This window comes from Pristiophorus japonicus, chromosome 2 (genome assembly GCF_044704955.1).
Source record: "Pristiophorus japonicus isolate sPriJap1 chromosome 2, sPriJap1.hap1, whole genome shotgun sequence".
Classification (NCBI taxonomy): Eukaryota; Metazoa; Chordata; class Chondrichthyes; family Pristiophoridae; genus Pristiophorus; species Pristiophorus japonicus.
The window spans coordinates 11,225,787-11,238,386 of record NC_091978.1 but is presented as its reverse complement, the minus strand read 5'-3'; the positions used below and the strand labels follow the sequence as shown (position 1 = coordinate 11,238,386).

Here is a 12,600-nt window from a genome sequence, read left to right as displayed (position 1 = left end):
GACTGACCTGTTTACACCTAGTCACTGGCTCACAGTACGGAGTTCATTGTGTCATTTCATACACCACACTCACCCCACATAAAGATAAATCGCAAAAATAAAACAAAATAAACAATCGCACTTACCTCACGCAGTCGTTCCTTCTCTCACCGCCACTGGGACAGCTTGGACCGCCCGATTTCTCAGGCGGGTTGTCAACGGGGCGTCACGGGGTCAGCGCGAAACAAATTTCGAGATCGGGGATGATAACGGGGGCATGGCACACTGGCGCGGCTCTCCCGGGCGGTACTGCTCAGCGCCACCGCAAAACCGGCACCAAATCTCTCGGTGAGGAGCGGAATAATTTCCAGATCCATCACCGCCCCTCCAGGGCACTAACAGAGGCCCCAAGCCCAGCAAAAATCCAGCTCTTTACCCTTTGACAGAAAGGTGCCAATGTTAGAATCCTCGACCAGGCCGACATCCCCAACATCGAAGCACTGACCGCACTCGACCAGCTCCGCTGGGCGGGCCTCATCGTCCGCATGCCTGACACAAGACTCCCAAAGCAAGCAGCTCTACTCGGAACTCCTACATTGCAGGCGGGCCCCAGGTGGCCAGAGGAAACGTTACAAGGACACCCTCAAAGCCCCCCTGATAAAGTGCAACATCCCCACCGACACCTGGGAGTCCCTGGCCAAAGACCGCCCAAAGTGGAGGAAGTGCATCCGGGAGGGCGCTGAGCACCTCGGGACTCATCGCCGAGAGCATGCAGAAACCAAGCGCAGGCAGCGGAAGGAGCGTGCGGCAAACCTGTCCCACCCTCCCCTTCCCTCAACCACTGTCTGTCCCACCTGAGAACTCACTTTTAGAGTGGAAGCAAGTCTTCCTCGATTTCGAGGGACTGCCTGTGATGCTGATGGTAACTCCCATCAATGAAAGCAAACCTGTGGCAGGAGTGTTACTGGCAGGGGAACACACCATTTAAAAAATAAATCACATCCATAAATATTTAAGTGGGGGTGCTCCCAGGCTGCGATAGTCCTGAGGGGCATGGAGCAACTCAGAGTGCATTAACAGGCTTCACTCCCTGAGCCACATTGGTGGCCGTGTCTGCAGCTGCCGGGGCCGTAAGCTCTGGAATTCCTTCAATAAACCTTCCCACCTCTCCCGCTCCCTCTTCTCCCTGCCAAAAACCTACCTCATCTTTGGTCTCCTTCTTTGGCTCAGTGTCAAATGTTGCTTCTCAGCCCCGATATTATAAGAACGTAAGAAATAGGAGCAGGAGTCGGCCATTCGGCCCCTTGAGCCTGCTCCGCCATTCGGTAAGATCACGGCTGATCTTCGACCTCAGCTCCACTTTCCTGCATTATCTCCATATCCCTTGATTCCCTTAATCTCCAAAAAACTATCGGGCTCTTTAAACAAGCGGCAATTTCGGGCCCCAATATCTAAATGCAAGTTGTTGTCGGATTTGATTGGGACATTTTCTGCAGCCATTTTGTTTTTAACATCCTCTAAACACCTATGGGTTAAAAACACCAGCTGATGAACAAGGAGAATGCAACCAACTCCCCCTGATACAATGCACCACAAAGGGCGGTGGTGTGATGCTCGAACATTATACAGGACTCTGCTCAAAGAGACAAGAACCCAATTCGAGGGTTCAAACAGAAAATCCAAACGGGCCACTCAACTCAACAGAGTCCCGTCAAAAGGAAGGGCCGGTGGCCCCACAGTCTCCCCCCCATTGACAACAATAATTACTTGCATTTATATAGTGCATTCATTGTGGAAAAACATTCCAAGGCACTTCACAAGAGCGTTAGCAATAAAAGCATTTTTGACACCGAGCCACAGAAGGAGATATTCGGGCAGATGACCAAAACATAGAAACATAGAAAATAGGTGCAGGAGTAGGCCATTCGGCCCTTCGAGCCTGCACCACCATTCAATAAAATCATGGCTGATCATGCAACTTCAGTACCCCTTTCCTGCTTTCTCTCCATACCCCTTGATCCCTTTAGCCGTAAGGGCTACATCGAACTCCCTCTTGAATATATCTAACAAACTGGCCTCAACAACTTTCTGTGGTAGAGAATTCCACAGGTTCACAATTCTCTGAGTGAAGAAGTTTCTCCTCATCTCGGTCCTAAATGGCTTACCCCTTACCCTTAGACTGTGACCCCTGGTTCTGGATTTCTCCAACATCGGGAACATTCTTCCTGCATCTAACCTGTCCAATCCCGTCAGAATTTTATATGTTTCTATGATATGTTTCTAAGCTTCATCAAAGAGGTAGGTTTGAAGGAGCGTCTTAAAGAACATAAGAATTAGGAGCAGGAGTAGGACATTCGGCCCCTCGAGCCTGCTCCGCCATTTAATACAATCATGGCTGATCTTCTATCTCAACTCCACTTTCCCACCCGATCCCCAAATCCTTCGATTCCCTTAATATCTAAAAATCTATCGATCTCGGTCTTGACTATACTCAAAGACTGACCCACCACAGCCCTCTGGGGTAGAGAATTCCAAAGATTCACCACCCTCTGAGTGAAGAAATTCCTCCTCATCTCAGTCCTGAATGGCCGACCCCTTATCCTGAGACCGTGACCCCTGGTTCTGGACTCCCCAGCCAGAGGGAAACATCCTCTCTGCATCTACCCTGTCGAAGCCGGTAAAGGAGGAGTGAGAGATAGCGAGGGGGAGAGGTTTAGGGAGGGGATTGCACAGGTTGGGGCCCTGGCAACTGAAGGCACAGCCGGCAATGGTGGAACAATAAAATCCCCCGCCCCCGAGCTCACACCTTACCCGACTCTTCCACCGTGTACATCTCTCTCCACAACAGCCGGTGCTTCAGGTCGTCCTTTGGGCCGTACATGTAAACGTTTAGCCCCCACTTCTGCATCCTAAGGAAAGACAAAGACAAGCTCATCAGCAACTGCCAGATGGGACGTCCCATACAGCTGCAAAAGACAAAGCAGCAGTCAGCTGTGGCTCAGTGGGTAGCACTCTCTGAGTCAGAAGGCTGTGGGTTCGAGTGCCACTCTCCAGAGATTTGAGCACAAAATGTAGGCTGACTCTCCAGTACCAGTGCCGAGGAAGCGCTGCACTGACTTAAACCGAGGCCCCATCTGTCCTCTCGGCTGGATATGAAAAAATCTCATGGCAAACAGGAGCAGGGGAGTTCGCCCCGGTGTCCTGGTCAATATTTGTCCCTCAACAAAAATCACCAACAGGTTTTCCGGTCATTATCGCACTGATGTTTGTGGGAGCTTGCTGTGCAGCAATGGGCAGCCGCGTTTCCTACATTACAACAGTGACTACGCTTCGCAAGCATTTCATCGGCTGTACAGCGCTTTGGGACGTACTGAGGTCGTGAAAGGCGATTCAAGAATGCAAATTCTTTCATCCTTTAAATGCAAGTTCCGCCTTTATAAAGTCTTGTTATTGGGATCATCTTTAAAGAAGACTCATTAGTGGCATCTCCTCACTGGACTAAAAACCAGAAAATGCTGGAAAGCTCAGCAGGTCAGCCAGCATCTGTGGAGAGGAAGCAGCGTGTACGTTTCGGGTCGATGACCCTCCGTCAGAACTGAATCCTCACTGGATTCCCTTGAAAGAGGGACTTCAAATCCGAGTATCTCTCGTCAAAGTGGCCGTCTCGTTGTTGGGACTTTCTAAAGATTGGAGTCTAATAGCTAGGAACCTTCCCAAAAACCAAAGTCACTTTATCAGGACAGCCCGATCCCAACAATGATGCATCTCCTGGCCAGGAGGCCCTGCCCCAACGAGAGAGAGAGAGACCAGCTTGGTTCAAGGACTCCAGCTTGAAGAGGAAATCTCGTGATCAGAATATCTACCAGCAGGAATCTCATTGTCGAAACTTCCTACCTTAGAAGGGAGTTTCCCCAACAGGGAAACCACTCCATTTTTAACAAAGAACTGTCATTATCAAGGCCGGCCTATGAAATGTAACGTACATAGCAAGACTCCCTCTTTAGAATAATTACACACAGCAGCTCCATTTCCATGCATGGTTTGGTTGACAGTGGTTTTGCCATTGCAGCTCATGTTGACTCCTCTTCCAAAACCAAGAATTTATATTGTCCTTGTCGAATCTTTACCAGTGCTCAATGGCTTTACTATTTCATCATCATAGGCAGTCCCTCGAGTGAGTTACATTGAACATAGAACATAGGTGCAGGAGTAGGCCATTCAGCCTTTCGAGCCTGCACCACCATTCAATAAGATCATGGCTGATCATTCCCTCAGTACCCCTTTCCTGCTTGCTCTCCATACCCCTTGATCTCTTTAGCCATAATGGCCACATCTAACTCCCTCTTGAATATATCCAGTGAACTGGCATCAACAACTCTCTGCGGCAGGGAATTCCACAGGTTAACAACTCTCTGAGTGAAGAAGTTTCTCCTTATCTCAGTCCTAAATGGCCTACCCCTTATCCTAAGACTATGTCCCCTGGTTCTGGACTTCCCCATCATCGGGAACATTCTTCCCGCATCTAACCTGTCCAGTCCCGTCAGAATCTTATACGTTTCTATGAGATCCCCTCTCATCCTTCTGAACTCCAGTGTATAAAGGCCCAGTTGATCCAGTCTCTCCTCATATGTCAGTCCTGCCATCCCGGGAATCAGTCTGGTGAACCTTCGCTGCACTCCCTCAATAGCAAGAAGGTCGCTCCTCAGATTAGGAGACCAAAACTGAACAAAATATTCCAGGTGAGGCCTCACTAAGACCCTGTACAACTGCTGTAAGACCTCCCTGCTCCTGTACTCAAATCCCCTAGCTATGAAGGCCAACATACCATTTGCCTTCTTTACCGCCTGCTGTACCTGCATGACCACTTTCAATGACTGATGAACCATGACACCCAGGTCTCGTTGCACCTCCCCTTTTCCTAATCTGCCGCCATTCAGATAATATTCTGCCTTTGTGTTTTTCCCCCCAAAGTGGATAACCTCACATTTATCCACATTATACTTCATCTGCCATGTATTTGCCCACTCACCTAACCTGTCCAAGTCACACTGCAGCCTTTTAGCGTCCTCCTCACAGCTCACACCGCCACCCAGCTTAGTGTCATCTGCAAACTTGGAGATATTACACTCAATTTCTTCATCTAAATCATTAATGTTTTTTGTAAAGAGCTGGGGTCCCAGCACTGAGCCCTGTGGCACCCCACTCATCACTGCCTGCCATTCTGAAAAGGACCCGTTTATCCCGACTCTCTGCTTCCTGTCTGCCAACCAGTTCTTTCACCATGTCAGTACATTACCCCCAATACCACGTGCTTTAATTTTGCACACCAATCTTTTGTGTGGGACCTTGTCAAAAGCCTTTTGAAAGTCCAAATACACCACATCCACTGGTTCTCCCTTGTCCACTCTACTAGTTACATCCTCAAAAAATTCCAGAAGATTTGTCAAGCATGATTTCCCTTTCATAAATCCATGCTGACTTGGACTGATCTTTTCACTGCTTTCCAAATGCGCTGCTATTTCATCTTTAATAATTGATTCCAACATTTTCCCCACTTCTGATGTCAGGCTAACCGGTCTATAATTACCCGTTTTCTCTCTCCCTCCTTTTTTAAACAGTGGTGCCACATTAGCTAGCCTCCAGCCCATAGGAACTGATCCAGAGTTGATAGACTGTTGGAAAATGATCACCAATGCATCCACTATTTCTATGGCCACTTCCTTAAGTACTCTGGGATGCAGACTATCAGGCCCCAGCGATTTATCGGCCTTCAATCCCATCAATTTCCCTAACACAATTTTCAGCTTTATAAGGATATTCTTCAGTTCCTCCTTCTCACTAGACCTTCGGTCCCCTAGTATTTCCGGAAAGTTATTCGTGCCTTCCTTCGTGAAAACAGAACCAAAGTATTTGTTTCACTGGTCCACCATATCTTTGTTCCCCATTCACCTGAATCTGACTGCAAGGGACCTACATTAGTTTTCACTAATCTTTTTCTCTTCACATATCTATAGAAGCTTTTGCAGTCAGTTTTTATGTTCCCAGCAAGCTTCCGCTCATACTCTATCTTCCCCCTCCTAATTAAACCCTTTGTCCTCCTCTGCTGGATTACAAAATTCTCCCAGTGCTCAGGTTTGCTGCTTTTTCTGGCCAATTTATATGCCTCTTCCTTAGATTTAACACTATCCTTAATGTCCCTTGTTAGCCACGGTTGAGCCACCTTCCCCGTTTTATTTTTACTCCAGACAGGGATGTACAATTGTTGAAGTTTGTCATGTATTTCACCATATTGCAATGAAATAGTCATGTAACTGTAACTCATGTACACTGTACCTGTACCCTAGAAATGCACACCCTGACCACAGGGGGTGAACTTGCGGGAGACACTCCTCACCTGGGTTTCCAGGTATAAAAGGGGAGGTCCCACCCAGGGTCCACACTCCTTGGTCCTGGCAATAAAGGTGAAGGTCACAGAGTGACTGTGTCTGAGATATCCATGCCTTGTGTGAGTTTGTAGTAAGGTGCAGGGACACTACATTTGGCGACGAGAAACGGGAATCACCGAACCACGAGGATGGCCACCGGTGGCACAGAGGAACGTTACTGTGTGGGTGAGGACTGGGACGACTTTGTGGAAAGACTCCAGCAGAGCTTTGTCATGAAGGACTGGCTGGAAGAGACAGCGGCTGACAAGCGGAGGGCGCATCTACTGACCAGCTGCGGACCACAGACGTATGCGCTGATGAAAGACCTGCTCGCACCCCAAAAGCCAGCGGACAAGTCTTTTGAAGAGCTCAGCCAGCTGATCAGTGAGCATCTCAAGCTGACGAGTAGCGTACACATGGCCCGGCACCGGTTCTACACACACCGGCGTCGGGAGGGACAAAACGTCTCGGACTTTGCGGTGGAACTGCGGCGCCTGGCCAGTCTCTGTAAGTTCTCCGATGCCTGCAGTGGGGAGATGTTAAGGGATTTTTCATCGAGGGCATTAATCATGCCGGCATTTTCAGGAAGCTCATAGAGACCAAGGACTTGACTTTAGAAGGGGCGGTGTTGATAGCTCAGACCTTTATGGCAGGGGAAGAGGTGACCAAGCTAATTTACGCACACAGCCCTGGCCCCAACGTGGCGACGGACCAGGGAGTTAACATGGTGAACGCAACTCATGACCCCACAGGCAGGCAAGGGCATTTCGAAACCGCCCAGGCAGCAACAGGCTCGAGGGTGGGCCCGCAACAAGGACAATGGAAAGGGGATTGGCAAATCACGCCATCTCGAGGAACAATGTGTCCCGCGATGGGACCATTAACACCCACCATCAGAGTGCTTATAAACAGCCAAATGGGCAATCAGAGAGGAATGCCTGGTAATAGTCCTTTTGTTAACAGCAATCTCAATCTCAGCTCATGCTGGAAGTGCGGGGGTAGACACATTGCGAAAAGCTGCAGGTTCCAGCAATATACCTGTAGGATTTGTAATGTCAGTGGACACTTGGCCAGGATGCGCAAAAAGGCTGTAGCGAGGCTAATCTGTGAGACAGAGGGGTCTGCAACGCAGGATGAGGCCTGGGATAAAGCCATAGATGCTGAAGTTCAGCGGTTTCATGTGGCTGATGTCCACAGCTCACACACTAAAACGTCACCCATGATGATGAAAGTTTTATTGAATGGCACATGGAGCTGGATACGGGAGCTAACCAGTCACTCATGAGCGCCCAACAATTTGAGAGTCTATGGCCACACAGAGCTAGCAGGCCCAAACTGGAATGCATTGAGACGCAGCTACAGACGTACACCAAAGAGATCATCCCAGTGCTGGGCAGTGCAAATTTGGTGGTAACACATAATGGATCACAGAACCGGCTGCCACTCTGGATCATTCCGGGAAATGGCCCCGCGCTTTTGGGAAGGAGCTGGCTAGCTGAGATGAAATGGAAATGGGGGGATGTGCACGCCATTTCATCCGTGGAGCAAAGTTCATGCTCACAGGTCCTGCAAAAATTCAGGTCACTGTTTCAACCTTGTGTCGGAACGTTCAAGGACACTAAAGTAGTGATACACATCACTCCGGACGCCAGACCAGTGCACCACAAAGCCAGAGCGGTGACGTACGTGATGCGTGAACAAATTGAAAGTGAACTGGACAGGCTGCTCAGAGAGGGCATAATTTCGGCCGTTGAATTCAGTGACTGGGCAAGTCCCATCGTTCCTGTCCTCAAAGCAGATGGCTCGTTAGGATTTGTGGCGACTACAAAGCCACCATCAACCGAGTCTCGCTGTAAGACCAATACCCGCTTCCGAGAGCGGAGGACCTTTTTGCCACGCTGGCAGGTGGCAAGCTGTTCACGAAGCTGGACCTCACTTCGGCCGACATGACTCAGGAACTGGCTGAAGAATCCAAGCTTCTGACCACCATCACGACACACAAGGGATTATTTATCTACAACAGGTGCCTGTTTGGCATTCGTTCGGCAGCAGCTATCTTTCAGAGAAACATGGAAAGCTGGCTCAAATCCATTCCTGGAACGATCGTATTCCAAGACGACATTCTCATAACGGGTCGAGACAGCGAGGAACACCTCCATAATCTGGAGGAGGTGCTACGCCGATTGGATCACGTAGGCTTTCGGCTGAAAAAGGCCAAGTGTGTGTTTTTGGCCCCAGAGGTCGAGTTCCTGGGCAGGAGGGTTGCCGCAGACGGGATCCGGCCCACTGAATCAAAAACGGAGACGATCCGCCGGGCACCCAGGCCCGGCAACACATCGGAGTTGCGATCATTCCTGGCACTTTTGAACTATTTTGGGAACTTTCTGCCGAACTTAAGCACATTGTTGGAACTGTTACACATGCTCCTGTGTAAAGGTTGTGAATGGTTTTGGGGGGACTGTCAAGAACGGGCTTTCAATAAGGCGAGGAACCTGCTGTGTTCCAACAAACTGTTGACTTTGTATGATCCCTGTAAAAAACTGGTTTTAACATGCGATGCGTCATCCTACGGGGTTGGGTGTGTCTTGCAGCAGGGTAACGATGACGGCCGACTCCAACCGGTGGCTTACGCCTTCAGGTCGCTCTCCCAGGCAGAGCGTGGATACAGCATAGTCGAGAAGGAGGCACTCGCGTGTGTGTACGGCGTGAAAAAGATGCACCAGTACCTTTTTGGTAAACAGTACAAGCTGGAGACGGATCACAAGCCGTTAACATCCTTGTTGTTCGACAGCAAGGCTGTCAATGCCAATGCGTCAGCTCGCATACAGCGCTGGGCCCCACGCTGGCTGCGTATGACTACACCATACAGCACCGGCCAGGCACCGAAAATTGCGCTAACGTGCTCAGCAGGCTCCCACTGGCCGCCACCTAGGGGGGGTCGGAGCAGAGCCGTTGAGGCTTTTGACACTGCGGGCTCCTCCATCACTGCCCACCAGATCAAACTCTGGACCAACAGGGACCCCCTCCAATCCATGATAAAGAAATCTGTCCTGAATGGGGATTGGGCGCCCGCACACAAGGCGTGCCCCGAGGAAGTCAGACCGTTTCAGAGACAGATGGATGAGCTCTCCATCCAAGCCGACTGCCTGCTATCGGGCAGCTGGGTAGTCATGCCCCAGAAAGGAAGGGAAGCGTTCATCAGGGAACTCCACAGCGAGCACCCTGGCATCTTGTTAATGAAGGCCATTGCCCGGTCACACGTATGGTGGCCGGGGATTGACTCAGACCTGGAACACTGGGTTCGCAGGTGCACGATGTGTGCCCAGCTGGGCAATGCCCCCAGGGAGGCCCCACTCAGCCCGTGGCCCTGGCCCACTAGACCATGGTCATGCATTCAAGTAGACTGATACGTCCTTACTACACAGTATAAATGCACACGAGGCCCATGCTTGAGAGAAGGTCAGTCTGTGACCTGTCCTTTATTCCTGAGCACTCAAGTGATGAAGGTGGGTGGAGCTTCCCCTTTTATACCTGAAGGTCCAGGTTAGGAGTGTCTCCCACCTAGTGGTCAGTGTTCTCACGGTGTACAACTTAGGTCAGTTTATACATGGGTTACAATGCTGGTTGAATACATGACATCACCTCCCCCCTCAAAGTCTTATTGGGATCACAGGTTGAGTCTCTCTGGTGGTTTACGCTCCCTTTTAGAGCGCCTGAGTTGGGGCTCCGGTTGTTTGGCGCTGGCCTGAGTGTCTGCTGTTTGCAGTGCCTCAGGCCTGTCCGGACTGTCCACAGTGACTGGGCTCTCCTCCCTTTGGTTCCGGTGTTCGGCCACCTGTGGTGGAGTGAACTCTATATCGTGTTCTTCCTCTGCTTCTTCTATGGGGTTGCTGATCCTCCTTTTTGTTTGATCCACATGTTTGCGGCAGATTTGTCCATTGGTAAGTTTAACTACCAGAATCCTATTTCCCTCTTTGGCAACCACAGTGCCTGCGAGCCATTTGGGCCCTGCAGCGTAGTTGAGGACAAAAACAGGATCATTTACATCAATACATCGCGCCCTCGCATTCCTGTCATGGTAGTGATATTGTGACTGGCGCCTGCTCTCGACAATTTCTTTCATGGTGGGGTGTATAAGGGATAATCGGGTTTTGAGCATCCTTTTCATTAGTAGCTCTGCGGGTGGAACTTCTGTGAGCGAGTGTGGTCGGGATCTATAAGCCAACAGGAAGCGTGATAAGCGGGTTTGTAGGGAACCCCCTTGGAATCTGAGCATTCCCTGTTTGATTATCTGCACTGCTCGTTCTGCCTGGCCGTTTTAGGCCGGCTTGAACGGTGCCGTTCTGACATGGTTAATTCCATTGCCTGCCATAAAGTCCTGGAATTCAGTGCTTGTGAAGCACGGGCCATTGTCGCTGACCAAGATGTCCGGTAGACCGTGGGCGGCGAACATTGACTTTCTATCGTGGCAGAGGATGTGCTTGAGTTTAAAATGTCACACTCGATCCATTTGGAGTAGGCGTCTACTACAACCAAAAACATTTTCCCCATGAAAGGACCTGCGTAGTCCACATGGATGCGTGACCAAGGCTTGGTGGGCCATGGCCAGGGGCTAAGGGGGGCTTCCCTGGGTGCATGGCCCAGCTGGGCACACATGTTGCACCTGCGAACACAAAGTTCCAGATCTGCGTCTATCCCTGGCCACCAAACGTGTGACCTGGCAATTGCCTTCATCGTGACAATGCCCGGGTGCCCATTGTGGAGTTCTCTGATGAACACCTCTCTGCCCATCTGGGGCATGACTACGCGTTTCCCCACAGTAGGCAATCGGCCTGAATCGAGAGTTCATCCTTGCGCCTGTGAAATGATTTAAATTTCTCAGGGCATGCCCTGTACGTGGCTGCCCAGTCCCCATTCAGGACACATTTCTTGACTAAAGACAATAGCGGGTCTCTATTTGTTCAGACTTTAATCTGACGGGCTGTCACAGGTGAGCCTTCACTTCCGAAAGCTTCAACAGCCATGACCATCTCAGCACCATGCTCAGTAGCCCCCTCAGTGGTGGCTAGTGGGAGCCTGCTGAGTGCATCGGCGCAGTTTTCGGTGCCCGGTCTGTGCCGAATTGTGTAGCCATAGGCAGCTAACGTGAGTGCCCACCTCTGTATGTGGGCCGATGCGTTTGCATTTATGGCCTTGTTGTCGGCCAAAAGGGACGTTAGGGGTTTGTGATCTGTCTCCAGCTCAAATTTCCTGCCAAACAGGTACTGGTGCATTTTCTTTACCGCATATACACATGCGAGCGCCTCCTTTTCTACCATCCCGTAGCCCCTTTCTGCCTGGGACAGACTCCTGGAGGCATAAGCTACCGGCTGTAACTGACCCTTGGCATTGAATGCTGCAACACACACCCGACACCATAGGACGACGCATCGCACGTTAACACAAGTTTCTTACATGGGTCATATAGCGTTAACAGATTGTTGGAACATAACAAATTGCGTGCTCTATTAAAAGCCCTTTCCTGGCTGTCCCCCCAGACCCATTCGCGACCTTTGCGTAGGAGCACGTGTAGCGGCTCTAACAGCGTGCTCAATTTGGGAAGGAAGTTACCAAAATAGTTAAGGAGCCCCAGGAACGAACGCAGCTCCGTCATGTTACGGGGTCTGGGTGCTCTCTGGATCGCTTCCGTCTTGGATGCAGTAGGGCTGATCCCGTCTGCTGCTACCCTCATCCCCAGGAATTCTACCTCTGGAGCTAGGAAGATGCACTTCGCCTTTTTCAGTCGCAGACCTACCCAGTCCAGTCTGCGTAGCACCTCCTCCAGGTTGTGGAGGTGTTCTTCAGTATCGTAACCCGTAATGAGGATGTCGTCCTGAAAAACCACCGTCCCTGGAATCGACTTGAGGAGGCTTTCCATATTTCGTTGGAAGATCGCGGCGGCCGAGCGAATCCCGAACGGACATCTGTTGTACTCAAACAACCCCTTGTGTGTCGTGATGGTGGTCAGCTTCTTCGACTCACTCGCCAGCTCCTGGGTCATGTAAGCTGAGGTCAGGTCCAATTTTGAAAAAAGTTTGCCACCGGATAGCATCGCAAAGTGGTCCTCCGCTCTCGGTAGCGGGTACTGGTCTTGGAGTGACACCCGATTGATGGTGGCCTTGTAATCGCCACATATCCTGACCGACCCATCCGCCTT

At 50.5% G+C, this 12,600-nt stretch overlaps 1 protein-coding gene across 1 annotated transcript in view; it reads right to left on the bottom strand.

Annotated features, from left to right (window-relative positions):
- LOC139228420 (protein O-GlcNAcase) overlaps positions 1 to 12,600 on the bottom strand; it is a 104,862-nt gene that overhangs the window by 64,941 nt on the left and 27,321 nt on the right. Inside the window, exon 3 of the mRNA XM_070859522.1 lies at positions 2,791 to 2,888. Coding sequence (XP_070715623.1) covers positions 2,791 to 2,888 — 98 coding nt within the window. The remainder of the gene's footprint in view (positions 1 to 2,790; positions 2,889 to 12,600) is intronic.